This window comes from Rhinolophus hipposideros, assembly GCF_964194185.1.
Source record: "Rhinolophus hipposideros genome assembly, chromosome: 23".
Lineage (NCBI taxonomy): Eukaryota > Metazoa > Chordata > Mammalia > Chiroptera > Rhinolophidae > Rhinolophus > Rhinolophus hipposideros.
In genome coordinates, this window is record NC_138069.1 from 44,997,331 (window position 1) to 45,019,438 (window position 22,108).

The 22,108-nt window shown below is 49.5% G+C and overlaps 1 protein-coding gene across 4 annotated transcripts; it reads left to right on the plus strand.

Moving 5' to 3' along the window:
- The first annotated feature begins 3,605 nt into the window (after nucleotides 1-3,605).
- On the plus strand, nucleotides 3,606-21,851 carry ZFAND2A (zinc finger AN1-type containing 2A). 4 transcript variants are annotated; one of them, XM_081035543.1, is made up of 7 exons: nucleotides 3,649-3,875; nucleotides 5,057-5,151; nucleotides 5,498-5,592; nucleotides 7,221-7,349; nucleotides 10,828-10,979; nucleotides 12,165-12,248; nucleotides 21,023-21,851. In XM_081035543.1, exons 2-7 carry the CDS (start codon nucleotides 5,097-5,099, stop codon nucleotides 21,027-21,029), a joined length of 522 nt encoding a protein of 173 aa, XP_080891669.1. In that variant the 5' UTR covers nucleotides 3,649-3,875; nucleotides 5,057-5,096; the 3' UTR covers nucleotides 21,030-21,851. The 4 variants fall into 4 exon arrangements, with proteins under 4 accessions (XP_080891670.1, XP_080891669.1, XP_080891668.1 ...); XM_081035542.1 differs by lacking the exon at nucleotides 21,023-21,851 and adding an exon at nucleotides 12,573-13,920; XM_081035541.1 differs by lacking the exon at nucleotides 21,023-21,851 and having other exon boundaries at nucleotides 12,165-12,543.
- The last annotated feature ends 257 nt before the right edge of the window (nucleotides 21,852-22,108 follow it).

Here is a 22,108-nt window from a genome sequence, read left to right on the forward strand (position 1 = left end):
CACCTCTGGGACCACCGTAAAGGCAACAGTGACCTGTCGCTAAATCCAGCAGACACTTCCAGTCTTCTCTGGCTGTCTCAGCAGCAGGGGGCAGCTAACCAGCCCCCTCTGAAATCTCTCTTCTCTGGGCTTCAGTGACGCCTCCCTCTCCTTATTTCCCCCCAGTTTCTTTGGTTGCTCATTCTCAGTTGACTAGGCCAGTTCATCTCTCTCCAATCTTTGAACATTGGGTTTTCCTAAGGTGCAGGCCTGGGCCCTCCTCTCCTCCACATTAAGTCTTTTCCCTAGAAAAATCTCATCAATACTTGTGGATCCAATTGCCATCTTTATGTCAATGATTTCCAACTGTATTTCTCATGGCCAGACCGCTGAGTTTCAGACTCATGTATCCAACTGCTTATTTGCCAGCTTTTCTCTCTCGTCTCATAGCGGATATGTCCTACATTCAATTTTTCTACTTATCAGTAAGAATGCTTTGGGCTACAAATAATAGGGGGGGGAAACAAGACAAAAAATGCCCTGAACCAAAGGATGTACGTTATATAAGCTTGTGGTTTTATATGAGCTTCCCCTCACCCAGATGCCACTGAAAAAGGGAAGGAGTTGTAGGAAGAAGGCTTGAAATGCCTGAGATGTGAGCTAGATAGTGACCGAGGTTGTGAGATAAACTGGACTTAAAGAAACAAAGAACAAAACCACCAGAGCAGACGAGCATACGACAATGGCCAGAACCAGTTGTCTGCCTGCGCCTCTCTGGGCTCTCCGAAGGAGCACTGAGTTGAATTTCAGAAAACAGAAAGCTATAACTATTTTGTGTACAGCTGTGTAAAAAGTACATATATTACACAAATTGTTCCCTGCCCTCCCCTAGTGGTCATGCTTCAAACTTTTCAACAATACTTTTTGCTCTTTATTCAAGTGTAAAATATTTTCCTGACCTTTGGGGTCCTACATGACCCAGTCCCTGCCTGCCTCCCCACCCTCGTCCCCAGCCAGCAGCAGAGGAAGAGCTAAGAATGTGGGCTCGTTGGGCGGCCGGTTAGCTCAGTGGTTAGAGTGTGGTGTTCCTAACACCAAGGTTGCTGGTTCCATCCCCGCAAAGACACTGTGAGCTATGCCCTCCTTAAAAAAGAAAACAAACAAACAAACAAACAAACAAACAAAGAATGTGGGGTTGGGAGACTGGGTTTGGATACTCATTCTCCTCTTGGCCTTGCTTCTTAATACTTCTGTACCTCAGTTTCCTCCTACGTAGAATAAGGATCAGAAATGTGACCCGCTGGTGGGGAACACTGTGGTCCCTAGACAGAGAATCGGTGTGTTACTGCACACGCACTGCGGCCTCTTCCTTTCAAGTAGACTGCTTGAGGTGTGCTAACTAAGGCTCCGAGTTCTGCCTCGCTTCCTCTGTGGAGTCACGAGAATCATGAAGATTAGTGTCACCTCTGGTAGGACAGGTGGCAGTCTTGTGCCCCCAGTGAACTCAGCACCATTTCTGTGGTGTTCTACCAGGAAAACGAACTGAGGTCTGGTCCTGAGGAAACATGGATGGACCCTGAGTCACCCTGTGTGCTATGTGCCCTTGAGTCCACTCCGACTCCTGGAGACCCTATGAATGAGTGATGTCCATGACGTCCTGTCCTCAACAGCCCACTCAGCTCCCCTAGACTTACACCTGTGGCTTCTTTCACGGAGTCAATCCATCTCATATTTGGTCTTCCTCTTTCCCTACTGGTTTCTGGTTTTCCAAGCATTACTGTCTTTTCCAAAGAGCCCTGCTGCCTTATATGCATGAAGTCTGTGATCTTTAATGAAAACTGAAAACCTGTCAGGGACAGGAAGACCGCGGGCCTGTCCTAGCTTGGAGGAGACTGAACATGTGATGTGGATGGGACCCTGGAGTAGAAAGGAAAAAGAGACACTGTGGGCACAGTTGGCAAAACACAAAGGGGGCATGTGGGCTGGGCCTTAATATTGCTTAGTGATTTCCTCATGGGACTGGCTGGACAGTGGTCATGTGGCAGTGTCTGCTTTGGGGAAACACACACAGGAGTATTGGGGTGCGGGGGCATCATATCATGTCTACAGCATGCTCTCAGATGGTTCAGAAGACAACTAAGAAAGAGGGCATATACATGTATAGATACACACAGTCAATGGTCACTCTTTGTGGATTTCCCCTTTGTGAATTTGCTTACTTGCTAAAATTTATTTGTAACTCCAAAACCAACACTTGTGGTGCTTTCGCAGTCTTTCAGACACGTGCTGACTGGTGAAAGCCTCGCGTTGCCTAACAAACATTTCCAGCTGAGGTCGAACAAGATGACACCTGCCTTCTTGTTTCAGCTGATACTGTGATTAAGTGTCCTTTTCGCCACCTAGTTAGTGTCATTTTTCTCATCTCTGTGCCTTTTGTTGGTGACTCGGCTGTTTAAAGTGGCCCCAAGCTGGCGTTCAAGTGCTGCCCGGTGTCCTAGGCCCAAGAAGGATGTGCTTTACGTTAGGGAGAAAACAGTCGGGCTGAGTTCAGGTGTGAGTGACAGCGCTGTTAACCACTGAACAGTACATAGTAAATAAGGTGTCCCTAAACAGAACCACGTGGAACAAGGTTAGGGCTTGACCGCCCGCCCGGGGAAGGCGTCGCTGCAGCGCCCGGGAGGCTGCCCCGGCGGAGCCCCTGTCGCTGGGACGCGACGTGCTGCACCGCAGAGAAGCCGCCCGAGCAGCCGGTCCCCGGATGGTGTCGCTTGGTCCAAGGCGGACGGGCTCCCCAGGAACTGAGCGTCTGCGCCGACCCGCCCGCGGCCACACGGCGGTCGTGGCGCTCGGGCCGGAAGTCCAGCAGCTTGGACGCTGAGTGCGGACCTGCTTCCTGCACGTACTTACGGGGGGTGGGGGGGTGAGACGGGGCAAACACGGGGGAGCTGTCGCGAGTGGGGGGTCTGCGGGAGGTCGCACCGACGTTCTCGGGACCATTCTGCAATTTCTCTGTAACCCTGACATTACGCGTCCTTTCTAAACCAAAGGCCTTCCTTTCCACGCGGGGGCGGCCCACGCTCCCCGCGGGCCGCGGGCGGGAGGGGCCCACACGGGGGCCTCCGCCGGGGCCTCCGGGCCAGCTCCGTCGGCCGGGCGCTCTTCGCAGCCCAAGGCGCGCACGTCGCGCTCCCGAGCCTCGATCACCCTTCCGGGCGTGAATGACGAACGGACGCCGGACCCGGGCCAGGCCCTGACAGCTCCGAACCGGGCCGCTGCCTCTCCACCGAGCCCGCCCGGCCGCCCGAAGCCCGCGGGCACCGTCCAACGCGGTCGGTCCACCTGCGGCGGGGCTCCGTGGGCCCCTCCACAGGGCGGCGGGCGGCTCCCCGCCTCCCCCGCCCGGACTCAGCTTTCCCGCGCCTCGCGCTAGGCCCAGTGCGCCTGCGCACAGCCGCCTCCCGGGGACTCGGCGGCTCCGAGAAGCTGCTGGACTGTTGGAGAAGGGAGGCGGAGGGGCGAGGCGTGGGCGGGGCTACGGGCCCTGGCGAGGCGGGATTGGTCGGCTCGTCGATGACGTTTGGGGGCGCGCCAGGAACGCGGGGCCGCGGCGGGACGGGATTGGCCTGTCGGGCGGTGACGTCACCGGGAGTGCCGGGAACGCCCAGGCCGCGCGGCTCTCTGACGGGGCCGGCGCGAATAAATGGCCGGGAGCCAGAGCCGCGCGGTGCTGCGGTCTCCCGCGGGCGCGGGTCGGCGTCCGCTGCGTCTCGGGGCCAGTTTTCCTCGTCCTTCCGGCTTTGTGCTCCGCGGTTGACCACGGAACGGGAGAGCCAGCTTCGGGTCTCCGCCACCTGCCGCTCGCCCGCGCGGCTGCCCGGGCCTCCGACGGGCGCCAGGTGCGCGGCCGGGCCGGGGAGCCTGCCGAGGGTCCGGGGTTGGGGCCGGCGCGGGGCGCAGGCGCCGGTGCAAGCGTCTGGAGCGCGGTGCCGGCGTCAGACACGGGCCCCGGCCTGTGAGGACGGATAGCACGACCAGCTCGGTCGGAGCTGTCACCGCGCTGCTGGGGTCTCAGGACGGGGCTTGGACTGTGCTCAGCTCCTCCAGCCAGAGGCTTCGGAGCGCGCGGTGGGCGCCCCGGGCTGCGGCGCCGCGGGGAGGGCGGATGTGCCGGGGGCGGCCACGGGCGGCGCCGGAGGGAAGGCCGGCGTCCTGCGAGCGCAGGGGGACACTCGGGCGGCGCGCGGGCCGTGGGAGCCAAGGCCCTGGGGGAGTGGCGCTGAGCCGAGACGGGGAGACAGCACTGGCCGGGCCGGCGAGGCCCGGGCCGAGGGGCCGGCAGGAGCCGCTCGCAGGGGTGGGCAGAGCCCCCGGGAGGCCGGGAAGGGCCCTCGGGACGGGAATTCCCGGACAGAGGCGCGTCTGGGAGGCGGGTGGGTCCCAGATCGGGGGCCCTCGGCCTTGCGCTGTGGACCTCGGGCTTCTCAGTGCAGCGGCCTCAGCCGGTCACCTGCTGTCCACGGGGAGGGAACAGCTTACCTCCTGCCTGGTCAACTCCAGGCTGATTGCCATTAAGGAACAAGTTCTGAGCAAAACCCAATAATAAGGGAGTCAGAGAGCAGCGAGGCTGCGGTGAGTGAGTCCCAGGACAGTGTGCTCGACAAAGGGACTTAGACCTGGTAACTGTGTTTAGCTCAGCAAGTATATTCAGGATGAAATTGTGACTTGAAACTTCACAGAGGCTGCTACTTCCCCGGGCGCTGTGTGACGGGAGTATAGGAAGCCCTTGTCCATGTCAGTCAGTTTGGTTCAATGAAAACCTGAATTAAAAGCATTGGAAGACAATCCCTCTCAATGGGGCTGATTCCGAATGAGCTGGTACTTGTGTTGAAACTCCCGTTTTTCTCTTTGTGGAAAGACAAGAATTTGTGAAGCTTTGGTCCCCCCAGGGGCCTAGGGTGACCTGGGCACTGACCTCCCTCTAGCGCATGTTTGTTTCCTTTCTTTAGCTGTAAGATAGAAATCCTGGTCTGAAATTAGAGCTGTCGTCGCTTTCCCCTAACTACTCTATCTCTTGTAGGTGCTTGCACTCTGCCATCTGTTTGGGACACAGGCTCACCATGGAGTTCCCTGATTTGGGCAAACATTGTTCAGAAAAGTCTTGCAAGCAGCTAGGTGAGCACTTTTAAGAGAATACTAATGGAAAACGGGTCCTTTGTTGGCTCTTCTGGGGAAGAACTGGCCATTATACTAGTTGCCAGGGCCAAGTGGATACAGTGTGCTGCTTCAGTACTTGTGGTACCAACGAGATGGGATTTCTTTGAAAAGGTAGCTTTACAGATTGTTCCATGGGGCTGACACTGAAATTCATGACTCCCAATGTTTTCCTCTGTGATGCCTCAGGGGTGTCTGATAGGCATAAAGAGCTTAGCGTAGGTAAATACCTATTCAATATGATCTATAATTCTTTTCTTCTTGTCTTTAAAACACTTTACTGTTTTTTTGTGTTTTTTTTTTTTAGATTTTCTTCCATTAAAATGTGACGTATGTGAACAAGATTTCTGTAAAGATCATTTTACCTATGCAGCACATAAATGTCCCTTTGCATTCAAGAAGGTAATTAATCATACTTTATTCAAAAGATTCTAATCTTCATTCTCTAGCTCTGCTGCCCAAAATATATACTAGCCACATGTAGCTAATAACTTAATTAAAATGGAATAAAACGTCACATTATTTCTCAGTCACACTCGCCACACATCAGGCGTCCAGTAACCACTGTGTTGGGCAGCGCAGGTGTGGAGCTTTCAGCATCGCAGGAAATCCTGGACAGCACAGCTCTTCATACCGAAAACTGATTTTATTTTCAGGGACTCTTGTACTCAAACCTTCACAGCTTACTTTACGTGTTAAAGTACTTTTCCTTCTGATTCAAGGGAAGACATGGCTGTGTCTTCCATGGGAAGCAAGAAATAGTTTAATACCTGGTGTCAAATCTAATCTGGAAGGTATTAAAATGGTTACTCATCTTGGTCACGTTTCAGCCTTGATGTCATATTTCAGTGATTCAAGTAATTAGTACGTGATAGGAACCTGAAGATGACTTTAAGAACACTGACTTGCAGAAGTCCAAAGGTTTAAGACTTTCCCTGTGGACTTTGCAGATGGCTGCCCGCCTGTGTTTGCTTTGGTTCAGGGGCCTCCCCGATGATTCTAGTGAACACTCTGAATAGGCACCTGCTGCTTCATCATCATGGCACTTAGACATGTGGATGACTTAGCATTTCAGACTCTGATCAGTGTTGGCCAGCGTCTGGCGTTTCCAGGTCACGGGGGTGGGGGACGGTGACTCACACACATTACTCATATTTACCAGGCACTGTTGACTAGACCAAACTATGCACTTATTTGTTGACTTGACCTCCGTAGGGAGAGTCTGCCTAATGGTCATTTAGTAGCACTTTATTTCTTAGTGTGATAGAGCTGCCACCTGCAGGAACACTTCAGGGTGACTTTCCAGCACAGCCCCCAGACAGTAGACTCCTGTGATTCTGTGATTACCTGTCACCTGTCTGGATGTCAGTGGTCCCCTCCCTGTTCTCGAGGAGCTAAGTTCCGCAGCTTCTGCCCTAGCTCAGAGCTTGTCTTCACCGTGCTAGGTGTTCAGCCTCTGGGTGCTCTGTCGTGCTGCCAGGGCTCCCAGGCCTGGGTTTGGGTGACCATAATGTCCCTGAGCGCTCAGCCTAGCTGTGTGCTCCCTTGTCCACTGGTGAGTGAATCTCCTTGCTTGTGGAAGCCACAGAAGGACCAGAAAGGCTGTTTGCAATTGCAGGGAGCTGGAGGGTCTGTGGGTAGTGTTTTCTTCTGTTCTCTCCACACTGGAGGTGTTTGGGCAGCTTCACCTCTCAACCTAGCTGGTGCTGGACACACAGCCCTCTGTCCTGAAACCATCGGATTTCACCAGCTTCCTTCTTTGGCTGCCTTTCACTGACTTAGGGTCATTTCTATAGGTGGTTAATAGTCCATTATGTTTAAGTTCCAGTAGATTCCACTTAAGGAAACTTTCTCCTCAAGTCCTAGGATGCCTTACTGTTAGTCCATGAAACTGACACGGCCTTCTCCTGAGTGGTCAGGTGTCAGTGTTTGTACTCTGTCTGCTTTTAAATGTGATACATTGTAACTTTTTCTTTTGTGACTTTTGATGCTCTAACTCTGGAATATCATCTTGTATTCATTGTTTTTAGGATGTTCAGGTCCCAGTATGCCCACTTTGTAACAAGCCAGTCCCGGTAAAAAAGGGGGAGATACCAGATGTCGTGGTAGGTGAGCATATGGATAGAGATTGTAAATATCGTCCTGAGAAGAAAGAAAAGGTAAGGCCAAATTTTGTGTACCTCTGAATGCTGATTTTCCTGTAGGGGGGAAAGGGTCAGTTATCTAATCAGTGCTATTAATTTGTGTACAAAATAAAGCGCTAATGATACTCATTATATTAGCGTTTTCCCATGTTGAGAATGGCATTGGTTTTTACGGTTTTATATACATATTTTGTAAATAGTTGCGTCTACATGAGGATTTGCTTTCTTTAAAGGAATTTCACATTTTTCCTCCCAAGCTGGAGAATTTATGTGGCTTTCTAGAATCATTCTGTTAAGGCACACTTTTTTCCTAAGCACCTCCGAGGGAAATGTAAAAGGATAGGAAACTCTAGCATTCAGTGTTCTTGTTTGGTAGCGTTAGTATTTTTTCAAAGTTCTACACCTGTGCCTTTGGAATAGAGCCTGTTAGGGAAAACCACAGGCTCCTGTTCCCCGCAGAGCTGCTTTCACGCTCAGCCAGTGTGGTTTGTGTGGGGAGTCTGCTTTTTCTCCAAGTGCGAGTGTTGTAGTTCCAGTTTGTCTTGCTGACCCTTTCCCTTGGGTGTTACCTGTTTACCAGTGTGAGCTGAGCATTGCTCTCCTGTCCCCATTCTGACACTCACACATTCTCTTCCCATCCCCCGCCCTCCCAGCAGATGTGGAGTGTGCTTTTGGGGGGGTGTTCCAGGCCTGTCACCTTGAGGACGCCGCTGAGAGGCTTCCTTTCCATTTCTCTCCAGGGATCCCCGCTCCCCGCGTCTCCCTTACAGTGGATCCCGGGTTTCCTGTGTCCTTTGTTTTCTTTCTTGGTTTACTCTCTCGTTTTGGTGGAGGCATGTCCTCTACTTTCTTCCTCAGAGGGAGAATGGAAGATGAATTGCCATGTATCTCCAGGGCCTTTGTTCTCTGCTTCTGCCGGATGGGCTGCCCGGGAGAGTGTCCTTGCTCTGAACTCTTCCCTCCAGTCTCTGTAGGGACTGGTTCGTTTTCTTGCTTTTGTTGCTGTTTCAGAATTTCCAAGCCGTTCTGCTGGTCCTTTGTGGGACCACTTTTCCTCCTGGCAGCTTTGAGGGTCTCCTCTTTGCCCCAGAGGTTGGAAGGCTCACGTGGAACGTTCTTGGTGTAGGTCCATGCCATCTGTCATGCTGGGCATGCAGTGGACCCTTCCAAGCTGGAAACTCTAGCACTTCCTCCACCTGCAACGTCATCTTGGATTCTCCGATTTCTCTCGATACCTCTTACTAGGAAGCTGGACCTCTGCACAGGCCTCCTCTGCTTCCTCTTAAGGTTTCTTTTCACTGTGTAATCTCTGTCCAGGTTGTTTGTCCTGTGGCACAATAAAGGTCCCCCTCACCTGCCTGGGCACAGTGTGGACTCTGGCCTTTGCTGTGGGTCACCTGCCCTGGCCACTTCCTCAGGAAACCCCTGAGGTCTGTGTCACCTACCGGGTCTTTCTTTTGGGCTAATCAGATTCCCCAGAGAAGGCGTTCTGTTCCCTGCCTGGGGAGTGCACTCTGGCTTCCAGAATGCTGGGAGCCAAGTGGAGAAAGCCGTCAGATGTCCACGTGGAATGTGAATGCCTTACTGCCCATTGACTCGCCCTCCCGTCTTTCTCATGATCCCCAGCCGGCTGCCACTTCCCCAGGCCAGTAGCCTCTCTGAGCCTCTGCAGAGCACAAGTCTCCTGCTGGCGTTGGCAGGGTCTGCGGGTCACAGCCATTGCTCCAGTTGTGGTCCCACATACCCGAAGCTGCTAGTACGACCAGTTTCTGAGCTTTTGGGGGTTTTGTTTCATAGGAAACGTCTTCTCTAGATCTTCCCTACCAGCTTACATCTGGCCTGCTCATACCTGCCAAGTCTGTGACTACTCGTCCATGTGCTGCTTTTCCCCTCAAATATAAAACACATGTGTTCTTTTTACTCTTTGCCCCTGGGGGGTTATCCTTTTCCAGAAAATCTTTGTTTCTGTCATTTTCATTATTCAGGAGATAGATATCCACTCTAAACCAGAGGTCCAAGGAGACTTAAGTTGAACCGTTTGTTCTCTCCCCTTGAGCTGCAGATTTCCAGCCTGTGGGGCCGTCCCCAGGGCCACCTCCCAGGTCTGGTCTGCACCAGCTCTGCAGCTTGCCCTCCATGAGGGCCCTGCTGGTTTGTTCAGGTTGTTTTTCTACGGCTGGCTGCCTTTTAGACGCATTGCTCCCATTTTCCTTCCCTATTGCTCTCCAGAATGGGAACCTGGCTTTGGAAGATCTTGTATTCAGGAAGCGGGCGTTTGTCAAGCTTGAATCTCAGTTTCTAACCACGGATCCTTGTTGGATAGTCATCAAGTACCGTGTTTCCCTGAAAATAAGACCTAGCCGGACAATCAGCTCTGATGCGTCTTTTGGAGCAAACATTAACATAAGACCCGGTCTTATTTTACTAGAATATGAGACCCAGTCTTCGATAATGTACGACCAGGTTTTATATTAATTTTTGCTCCAAAAGACGCATCAGAGCTGACTATTTTTGGGGAAACACAGTATCTTACTTCATTATATTACATATATAGCAATTATAATACGTAACAGGAAGGTCCGTTAACTTTGCCTTCTGTGGCCCAGCTCAGACATGAGGATAGTCTGCGCCTTACCTACCCGCCAACATAGATCCTCTGTGAGTCGCTGACTCCATCCCCTTCCCAGCCCTGGTTCTCCCACCCTGCCATTGCAGTCCACATGTGCTTTGCCCTCCAAGCCCTCTGGCAATTCTTTTCAAACTTCCCTGCCTGTTACAGGGCCACAGCTCCACCTGGCGCGTCTTTCTCCCAGACTGACTCAGTCCTCCTATTGTTGGCTCAAACCAGCCTTCCCCCTAGGTCTGCTGTCACTCAGCGCGTGGGTGTGCCCTCCTTTGTGCTTCAGCAGACGCCCAGTGCTCAGCTGGCTGGCACCCTGTGTTCCTTTGCTCTCTGCACAGGCTCAGGTTCCTCGAGGCAGTTCACAGCTCCTGTCCCCAGCCTGCGGGGCCCCTCCCTCTCCACTGACATTCTTAGTGCACAGACTCAGAAGTGCCGGGGAATTTATACCACTACCCAAAAAAGAACCTGATAACTAACGGGTGTAGGGGCCCCAGATGGATGCTCCAGCCCCCTTGTCCCTGTCCCCAAAGACCCTGGAGCCAGCCTCCTCTGTGGGACTGCATGATGCCACATGCTGGGCCTCCTTCCCACCCATGTCCCCAAACCCACTCCCCTGGGTTTTGTTTTTTTCCTGAGAACACCCCAAATTAATGTGCTGCTTTTTTATTTATCCCTTGTTAAAGCTTTCCTGTGTTCTTAATTAGTATTCATTGCCTTACCTGACAGTAAATTTGAATGAAAACTTGACCTCTTCATTCCATGTAGCTAAGGACTGTTTCTAGTTTAAATGTCAGTGGTCTTATTGGGGGACTTGTTAAGTAATTGCTTGTTGAAGCAATTGAAATATTGAAGTAACTTCTGTTTTCTCAGATTTTTATGTACCGGTGCTCAAAGGAGGGATGTAAGAAGAAAGAGATACTGCAGGTGACTTGTGGCCAGTGTCGTGGCAATTTCTGTATTCAGCACAGACACCCCCTGGACCACAGCTGCAAAAGCGGGAGCCGCCCCATCAGCGTCGCCGGGTGAGAAGAGACTCAGCCAGACGTGCCAGCTTAACATTTTCACTGCAATGTTGGCCTATAGTCAAATGGTATTTCCATGCCACTGACTATAGCGTTTGACTTTACCCCACGAGCTTGGTCTTCCAGAAGGGAAATTTAGGAAAGCAGGAAATTTAGGAAATTTATACATTTCTCTGTATTTTTGTGTTTTTCAAGAATGAGTAACAGTAGGAAACTTTTATACTTTAATCATCTATTTTAATAAAATGTAGCACCTTAACTGTGTTTACTTAAAAAATGAATACTGTAATTATTTTCTGGGGATTTTTGACACATTTTGGAGAACAAACTTGAAATCATTAATGCAGTGAAAAGGTTAACACATCCAGTAACGTGAGTAGAACCAGCCCCCAGCCCACGCTGGGGCAGAACAGCTCTGAGCATTGTTCTGTTAAGTTGCTGATGTTAAATGTTTGCTGTAGGAGTTTGGATGAATAGAATCTAAATTAAAGCTGGATTCTAGTTGTATTGGTGCCAGTGACTGCCGTAACCAAGTACTGCCGAGAGGGCGGCTTGGGCAACAGGACTTCATCGTCTCAGGTCTGGAGGCTGACATCCGAGATCACGGTGTCGCAGGACTGGCTCCTCCTGGGGGCTCAGATGGAGGGTCTGACCCAGGCGAGTGGCTCCGCTCGCTGCTGGTGGGCGCCGGCAATCCTGGGCATTCCTGGGCTTTTGGACGCATCACCCATCTCTGTCTTCATCACACAGCCTTCTCTCTGTGCCTGTCTGTCCAATGTCCCCTTTTTATAAGGACCCAGTCAACTGAATTAGGGCCCCTCCCTACCCCACTGTGAGTTTGTCTTAGCTAAGCACATCCCCAACAGCCCTGCTTCCTAACAAGGTCATACTCTCACGTTCTGGGGTGAGGACTTGAGCCTATTGTTCTGTGGGGACACTATTTAATCCATTCACTAGCCGTGTTAACCAGACTTACCTTCCTCAAGTCAGTGGAAACATCTGCCTAAGCTTGCTGTGCAATCAGCAGGAAGCACGAGTTACTTTTTAGTTACATTTATTTCTGTTGTCTGCCCCTAACTGGGCTGAGGATTAACTGCGGCCCTAACTCGGGGCCCTAACTGTCTGTGGTTTTCTTGGTAAGCTCTGAAGGCATTGGCTGAATATTGACCCAACCTTTCTGTGTAGGTGTTCAGCCAGGAGAGCCTCTGAATCCAAGCCGTCGGGGGCTTTCAACAGCCTGTCTTCCAGCTGGTTGGCTCAGCGATTCAGGTATTACGCAGTTGCTTTCGTGTGGGGATGGCAGTCGTTTGTCCCAGTGATGTGGAAAGGCCATCGTGGTACAGTTACAGTTGACCATGGAAATTACAGCTCCATGTACAGCTCAGTCATGGGAACACTCAGGACTTTTAAACTTTAGCTTTCCAAGGACAAATGCAGTTCATTCCAGCTCAGGCAGAATCAGCAGTGACATTTCATGGCTGGTTTTTGAATGAAGTATTTAACTGTATTTGGCCTGGGTCTCTTCTGTGACCAACCACTTCTGGTTAATCATGGCAAATTGACAATATAAGGTATTCTTTTGTTTTCTTTCAGGTCGAAAGTAAAGAGATAACATGACTCTGTTCAAGATGGCACATTAGCTTATTTTTGTATAATATACTAAGTTTGTGGGTAACTTTTGTGCTCTAGTACTTTCATAAATCTCATGGTAAAGGTCTGAAACTTTAAAACTTTCCCAATAAAACGTGTAAATTCTCTTAGCAAAATAATCAGAAGGGTATTAATACTGTAAGGTGGGTTAAGTTGCTATAATTCCTTCCTTCCCCATCACAAATAAAACAAAGTGGCTTGGTGGCTTGGTGAGTGTGCCGCATCGGAGGGCGGCTTTGCCCTGGGCCCAGTGGGTCCAGGACCCAGTCTTCCAGAGGCTTCGCCAGTTAAACAACAGATAGCTGCTCGCACTGTCTTCAAATGTGGCTTCTGTGGCGATGTGGCCATCAGAGCTCAGGAAGCGGGTGGGACTGGTGCCCCCCTTATTAAGGGTCCAGCCCACCGCCCCCACTCCCCTGCGAGGACAGTCCTATGACTGGATTGATTCCAAGGGTTAGACTTACACTGGCGGCCTCCATATGTGGCCAGAGAGCTCTCATTTCCTGGCGTCTTGGGGGAAAGAAAACGCCATCCAAGGTGGGGCCTGACCTTAACCTACTGGCCACCCAGTGGGTTACATTCCAGACATCCCACTGAGCCTGGATTAACAAAGACCCAAGCAGTTACTCTCTTCTGGTTTCATAGCCTCCAAATAAATGGGGGAGGGGCTTGTAGTCAGGGTCCATTCTACATAATACGTGGTCAAAACTGTTTCTACATTGTTTTTATTTGAGATTTGTTCTTGACCCATGGTTCTCGAGCTTTCGCATGTGTCAGGATTGCCTGGAGGTCCTGTTAGAACAGTGCGGGGCCCATCCCAGACTTCTGATTCCGTGGGTCTGGGGTGGGCCTGAAAGTCTGCAATTCCAACATGCTCCCAGGTGAGCTGGGGCCAGGGGTCCACACGTGGACAAGCCACTTTCCTGATCTGTGCTGTCCACTGTGGCCGTCACTGGCCACGTGTGTACGGGAGCATGTGGAGTGCAGCCAGTGCGATGGCAGGACTGAACTTCTAGTTCCATTTAATTTATTGACGTTTAAAACTTAACTTGATCCAGGTATTAGGAAACTTTTAAGTGTGTTTAGGAACTTGGGTATGTGAATGTGTTTTTCGGACTGTAAATTTTATGAAATCTACATACAGATCAGGTCTTCCCCAAGAAAATTAATGTCCAAATTGAAAAATATGCAAGTTCAGAATCTAAAACACTGGGCTTTGAAGACATACCAATACTTTGGGAAGTAAAATAGTTCGTTAAAAATGTCATTTACATATTGATAATATTTTGGATATGATTGATTAAATAAAGTTAATTTTACCAGTTTTCATTTTGTTTTTAACTGGCCACTAGAAATTTTAAAAATAGGTAGGTGACTGCATTATGTTATCAGACAGCACTGTTCTTGGTCAGCAAAAGTGAAGGATGGAAAACACCCACATCTCATCGGGAAGCACTGTCAGACCTGAGCCCCGTCTTCAGTGGGACTGGGAGGTAAAGTGTTGTGCAAGGGCTTCTGGGAGGCTCCCCGCTCCGTGTGCTTCTGCGTGCGCTGCGCTCAGAGGCGTCCAAATAGCTCAAACGGAGGTGAAGGTTAGCAAAGCACAAGTCCCCTTGCTCCTTGTCACTCTGCACAGGACTAAGTCACCGCTCAGTGTAGATTGCATTCCGAAGCTTCTGTCATTTAGGGATATCAAGGCCAGGTCTGCCTGTCTCCACCCCAGCGTAAGTAGCTCTCTTCTTAAACAGCTGTGCTTCCTCCGGGATACTGCATGTGTCGTCGTTTTCCTGCTACCAGCTGGGATGTCCTTAGTGTCCCACTATTCGGATTGCTGTGCTGAAAGGGATATGTGTTTGAAATTTGAATAGATGGTGCCGAATTGCCATCCAAGAAGTCAAACCAACTTCCTCTCCATCTATTTCCCCACACCCTTAACTGCATTTCATTGGTTTAATTTTTTTCCCTAATCCGGTGAAAACATGGTGACACCGTACTTTGAATTGGGACATCTTTGGAAAGGAAGTTGACCGACTGTCTTTTCCTGAGAATTGCCCATTCAAGAATTTCAGCTAAGGGATCCAGCTGGCGTAGGTGCCACTGAGGCCTCACCAGGGAGCACAAGTTGGTATGCGGCGTGTACCAAGGGGCGGGGAAGCCACGAGTACACTGTACGTTTTCATTGAAAGTAGCAATATTAATATTAGTAGGATGTTTGGAGAGTTCTTTCTCGTGCCCAAAGTGTATGTGCAGTTTAGAGAGAAGACTTAGCCGTTAGGGTAGGAAGGGGTTCACTTTGCTTAGCTGTTGGGGTGCCTCGGTGGAATATTCAAGAAGCACTAGGTGCTACAAGGAACTTTGGAGCTGCAACATTTGGGGATAAGTCACGTCTCGGCCATTTGATGAGAGAACTTGAGCAGACGGTATGCCCTTTGGGCTGTAGTGTTTTCTGTACAAGTAGCAGCCACGGGGATGTCCGGGCGTGAATGGAGCTGCCCTTGACAGATGCCAGAGGAGGTACTCGGTCACTTGCTGTGGCCCTGCATGTTGAGCGTCTCCAGGAAGCAAAGGGTGAAAGTCGTGGACTGAACCCCCAGGCTTCACTGAGCCAACGGGCACTCGCTACACACTCAGGGTCACTGGCCAGCCTGTGAAGCACCTCTCCCTGGACGGGCAACTGTGCAGTCAGCCCCTGCAGGTGTCCCTTGCCTTTAGGGAGGGAATTCTGGCTCCATGGTTAATGGGGGATGGGGAGTGAGAGCCCATGTAGGAGCTGAACGTTTTCCCTCGCTGGCTGGGAAGACTCGACAATCAGGAGCCTGAAGTCCTCAGTCTTACCTCCCACCACAGCAAGCAGGTGACAGCGCCACATGAAGCAGCACCTCTCCATGCCAAGGCTGCTTGTCTGCTTTTTCTGAGCTGGGCCTGGGTGTCGTTCCCGGTGTCCAGTGTCTAGTCTACAGCCCAGAAGGGCTGTGCTGGTGTGCAGCCTGCAGTATCAGATGTGTTCACAAGATGTCACCAAAAGGCCTTCCTGTGAATCAGGAAGGGTGAGAGAATGTTCGTTCCTGGGGAGAACAAGGTACAGAGCGGATGCAGCCAGCCCATCAATGCTAAAGGGGACTAGGGATTTTTTTAAGTGTCCTTCCAGTTAGCCTTCCAGATTCGTTCTTTGTAATAAGCCTAAGACCAAACTTGAAACTTGAAAGATAGGCCCTGAAATAGGTCAGTGGCTGACACACTGTCAGTTTAAAAGTTTTCCAAATTTTAAACTTGAGAATCAGGATCTGTGACACTCGTTCAGTATTACACACGTGTGCAGGGTGGTGTGTATGGGGAAACTGACTTTTCTATTTGGTCTGCTTTGCTTTGCTGTTTTCTGCTGGAAGGATGTGGAACGTGGAATCTGTTTGCTGTCCGAGGTGGACAGGCCTGTACAAAGAGCAAAGGGGAGAGGTTTAGGCCGTGATGTTGGTTACGTGCTACGTGGAGTTGTTTGAGTTTCTGTTGTTTGAGTATGTCATCCTTTGACTTCTCCATCCTGCATTAGATCATCTGGGGGCCCCGCTAAAACCCACATTTGTGGAATTTACACACACTCCTGAAGACCGGGATGAGGCCTTCTCAGAATGCATTAAAAGAGAAGATTTTCTTGCAATAAATGCTATAAAAATTACCTTTCAGAATGGTCTTTTAAACAACCATGCCAGCAGTCAGAGCAACTGCTTAATTTTATGTTCTGGAGAGTTCTTTATTCTAGCTTTTCTTTGTCTCAATCCTAAGGGGGGAAATGTGCAGTTAGAAGGTTATCAATGTGCCAGTGTTTCTCTTTTCTGGTTTTACATAAACATTCCCTGGAGAAACAGCTATTGGAAAGGTGACTGTTTCCATAGCAATCAGGTGGGAAGCTCTGGACTCCTAGGCAAAAGGCCACGTTTGCCCCTGGAGGCTACCGGAATCAGCACCCGTGCTGTGAGCTGTGAAATAATTTACACGGTGGTTATTGGCTGTCTCACCCTCCCACGCTGGCCCGCCTCCGGGGTTGCCGGGTCTCCAGCTGATACTTGTGGCCAGTCCTAGTCTTCTGCTGAAGTCACGCCCACCTCCCCTCCCACACCCTGCTCATTGAACTGTGCAGGTTTTGTGTAATGCAGAGGTTCTCAAACTTGATCAGGTGTCAGGATCCCCACCAGCCTTGGTTGTCTGTGATGTACCGAGCCTGAATGCTGTGATAAGCCGGGCATTCTGGCAAAATCTGATACTGAATCATATACTGGAGTCTGGCATACGGAAACAAAAGCATCAGATGTTAAGATGAAGTTTACAGGAAGACAAGTAGAGAAAATGGTATCACTTTAGTTTTTGCTTTAGATTGGAAAAGTCGCCTTATTCAATTGAAGACTACATCCTAGGGAGATGTTTAAGGGTGTTTTGCAAAAGTTGGGTTCCCTCCACAGTCGTTCAAATTCTTGTTAAAAGAGTAATGTGGCAGAATTAACACATTTTCTGATGTTTACTTATTTAAACTATGAGTGGGCTTGTTTGTGATTTGATTTTTTAATTGATAAACTTTATTTTTTAGAGCGGCTTTAGGTTCACAGCAAAACTGAGCAGAAGAGACATCCATATACCCCATCCCCACACAGGCACACCCTCCCCCACTGTCAACATCCCACACTGATTAGATTTTTATGGTTGTCCAAAGAGAAGTACAGTCTACTTCAATATGTCTTTGCTTCTAAAAGTATAAACTCCACCCTGGTAAAGAACACCAGGTTGGTGCCATTACATATAAAATTGCTTCTTGTGAAACCCAAAGAATGATTTTGTGAAAATTGAAATATAGCAAAAAAAAGAAAAAAAATAGGTGTGGTCTCCTGTTTTGAACCTAAGTTATTTCCATTGCTGCATCATTATATGGTTTAGTTATGAAAACAGGTATTGGGCCTTCATTTGGTAAACATGAAGAGAACCTGCAAGGCCTAGGGTGGTGTGGAAACCTTGGGGGAATGTCAAGGCTACAACCACTGTACCCTTGAAGTGAGCATTACAGGGATCTGACCTGTGTGTCCAAATGACCTTTCGGGCTGCTGAGTGAGGTGGAGAACGGACCGAAAGGGCAGGGTAGGGGGAGGTCATTTACAGGCCATTGAGGTGACCAGGTCAGAGACCACGGAAGCCTTGACGAGATGGTGGCCATGGAAAGTGGTGCGTTCATTGCACCCTCTGCTGGTGTGACCACACAGCAGCCTACACGTCTGTCTCCTCGTACCTGCCCCTAAAGAAAGGAGAGTCTGTGAGACATCCTTTCAGGGTCTTTGCTTCACCTTTGTGTTTGCACCTTATGTCTCCCTGTTTGGTTGGCCCCAGAAAGATGGCTGGTCAGCCAATGACAAGTAAGATTCCCCATGGGGGGGCGGGGACAATGCAAGCCAGGCGCAGTCCAGTGGGGACCAACAGGAGAACCCACAGGTTCATAGAGGTGGGCACAGCCCCCCACCTTCCTCAGGCTAAGGAAAGCCTCGGGCCTCAGCAGCTGCATTCCTTCCCGAAACCTGCAAGGGAAGAGATTCTGTGATGTGCTCTCCATCTGTTCATATGCATATAGGTTTTGTCCCTTGGGGAAGTACAGACATCCTGAGACATATGGCCTAGATGCCTGCAGGCAAGGGTGATTGGCTTGTATCAGTTTCCTGTTATGGTGTATGGGATTCACAGATCTTGAGATTGACAAGCTTTATCTCCTTTACTTCCCCACCTAACTAAGAAAAGCTGATGTTAGGCCCCGCAGCACGTCCAGTCCTTGAGACTGGGGGTCCCTTGGCCCTGTTTATAATCTGTTATTGAGTACTGTCTTTTCTTAAACCTGTGCCGCCCTCTTCGCTCCCCACAACTCTTGTCACGTGGGACGCGACGTGCTGGTAACAAGATGTGCAGGATGAGGGCAGAGAGGACGAAGGATGACACCTGGCTTTTCTTGGTGCCCCTTGTTAGTACAGGGAAGGGGGGCGGGGAGCATGATGAGGAAAGGAGCACGTTTGGAATAAACAGCAGGAGTTGAACAGAACATGCTATGTTTGAGGTACTGATTAGACTACCGTCCTGGAAAATAAGACCTAACCAGAAAATAAGCCGTAGCATGATTTTTCAGTATGACATCCCCTGAACATCATCTCTAATGTGTCTTTTGGAGCAAAAATTAATGTAAGACCTGGTCTTATTTTCGGGGAAACATGGTAGGTAGAGAAGCCAAGCAGGCAGATGGGTGTGCAAGCCGAGAGGTAAGTGGCAAAGGTCTAGACTAGAAATAGAATTTGGAGTCATCAGCGTGTAGTTGAATCAGAAGCCATGGTAACAGATGAAATCACAGGAGAGGAGAGGGAGAGAGACAGACAGACAAACAGGGGAAACGGGCCGGCGCCCGAGCCTGAGTTCTAAGGAACACTGACGTCGATGAAAAGAAAAATGAGAAGACCGCTGCTGGCTCTTGAACAGATGGGCTCAAACTGCCGGGTCACACACGCAGACTTTTGCAGTAAATCCTGTAGATGTATTTTCTCTTCCTTATGGTTTTCTCAATAACACCTTCTTTTCTCTAGCTTACTTTATTGTGAGAATACAGTTTATGATACATATAGCAAAACAAAGTATGTGTCAATCAACTGTTTATGTAATTGGTAAGGATTCCAGTCACCGTAAGCTCTTAGGAGTTCAGTTTTTGGGGAGACAGAAGTTACATGCAGATTTTTGCATGGGAATCGGCACCCCTGCGTCCTCATTGGTCAAGGGTCCATTGTGCACTGTCTCAGATGTCAGTACCATGCATAGTGTTCAATAAAAGCAGGAAATGAGTACTATTTCATTAAGATCACGAAATGTATATAGCCCCTCAAACGGTGAAAGTATTTCGTAAAGTAAGATATAAAACTGACACACAGAAATCAATGGCCTTCATTCCCATAAATGATAATCAGAAGGTGTAATGGAAAATTCCCATTTGCAATGGCAATAAAGATAAAATACTTAGGAATAAACTTAACAAGATATATGCAAGACCTGCATCAGGTAAAACTTTTTTAAACACTTGTGAAAAATCCAAAAGTAGACACGAATCAATGGAAAGACTGTCTTTGTTCTTGGAAGTGAAGACTCAACATCATGAAGATGTTTTTTCTTTTTTGCCTAAATTAATTTTAAATCTAAAAGAATCCCAATAAAAATACCAGCAAGCTTTTTTCTGGAATTAGACAAGTTGATACTCAAAGTCGTGTGGAAAACTAAACATGAAAAAGTAGGAAAGAAGGAGACACTGAAGAAAGCTGTGAGGGGACAAGCCTTGCCTGACATGACAGCATTCTAGAAAACTGTGATTAAAATACTATTTGCTGGACGTGGGTGGATGGATGGACAGGGAGAACAGAGTAGAAATTCAGAAACAGCCCCAAGTGCTTGTGGAAACTTAGTACATGATAAAGGACATATCCCAAATCACTGGGGTCAAGATGGATTTTTAAAAGGTGGTGTGGTCTCAACTGGATAGCCATCTAGAAAAAGATAAAATCAGACCTATACTGTACATCACACACCAAAAAGGACTCATTTCAGAAATCTGAAGGTGAAAAATGAAGCCAGATAAGCACTAGAAGAAAATATGGGTGAGTTTCTGTATAACTGGTCTGGGGCGAGGCTTCCTCACTATGATTTAAAGCCGGGTGCAGTGAAGGAAGGGGTTCAGTGATGAAGAACAGCAAAGAACATCGTAAGCAAGCTCAAGGGACAGCCGACAAACTAGGAGAAAGTACCTGCAACATACCTCACAGCTAAAGGCTGAGGTCTCTAACATGTGAAGAACTAAGCACTGAGGGAACGAAGATCAGACACTGGATGGAAGGACAGGTGAAGGACATGCACCCAGACGTAAGCGTGGGGAGGGATGACCCTTGGATGTAAAGGGCTCACCCACTGTGTTAGGAGAGATGCAAATTAAAACCACACTGAGTTCCTGTTTCTCAGACGAGCAAAACTCCAACCTGGACTGCATACTCCGTTGGCAGGGCTGTGAAGTACAGGTCCGACTTCATTCTTTTGCACGTTGACGTCCAGTTGTCCCAGCACCATTCCTGTGTCCTTTTGATATGTCACTTTCTTTTCTGTTGTTGTTAGCATTTCCTTTCTAACTGGCCTATGGAGACATTCCAGCCTTGTCTTGTACTGTTCTTGCCCCAGCCCTAGAATCAGCCACTTCTCCCAAGAGCCCTGGTTTATTTTTGTGGGGATGGTATTTAGAAACCACGATCTGTCTGGATGCTAGGAGTGCTCAGTCCTACTGAATGCCATTGTTTCTCGGTCCTTTCGGCACTGAGAGCTATTTTCACTTTTCTATATCCTCTCTCTAGGACTTGAGAAGAGTTTTGGGGGCTTGGACATGATGGTGACCGTCTGAAAATAAGTGGAGATGCCGGAACTGCCTTGATAGGGTACACAGGAAGGGGTCAGGGGGATGGGAAGGTGAGCATGTTGGAACACATTTATTATGACAGCAGAGGACCACCACGCCTGTGCTTGCTGGGAGGGCCCAAAGGACCTGCCTGTCACTGAAGTGATACCTTCTCATGTACTGGTGAGGGGACCTCAGCATTGTTGAGAAGCCCAGTGGTGGCTGTCCTCTGTAGGCCTGGTACAGCAGGAGACACTGCCCTAGGACTGAGCTTCCCGGTGTCAAGTGGGGAGGTAAGGTTCTGGAATAGCAGAGGCTGGGGGATACGATACAGCTGACTGTGAGAAGTGTAGTGACTGAGAAGACCATAATAGGCAGTAAGGCCAGAGTGACAAGCAAGAGACATATTTATTCCTGCAGGGTCGCCTTGTAGGGTTTCCACTCGGGATGGGGCATTTCCAGGAGCCCCCGGCTTTCCCAGGCCTCCCCCACAGAGCTGCCAAATCTCTGCTGAGGTTCCGGGCCTTGCAGCTCCTGCCTCCAGAGTCCACTGACGCGTGTGAGAAATGGCCCTAAATGTGAGGCTTGCTTCTCTGGGTCTCCCCTATTTTCCCCGTTTATTGCCCGATAATAATTTACTGTCAAATTAGTACTCTGATGTCGTAAAACAATTTTACATAGTTATATTTTGAGCAGCTTTTTTTAATGTTCTAACTGGGAGTCTGCACTGAACCACCTATCCCTACATTACCAGAGCTGAAAATAACAGCAAAAGTAAACGATCTATTAAACATATACTCCTGTCTTCTTATTTTATGTTATTGAAGCTTACGTGTGGGTGAAAACTTTCCCCCCGTGGAGCCCTGCGCCGCCAGGAGCAGTTGGACTAGCGTTTCCTGGTCACTGGCCTGGTCACTGGTCACTGGAGGCGCACATGCCTGTCCCGTGGCCCAGACATTCTGCGTGTGCGTCGCAGAGTCCCGTGGACGCTCCGAGACGCGGCAGGACGCTTCCGCGGGCGGCGTGGGGCGCGCTCGGGGGCGAG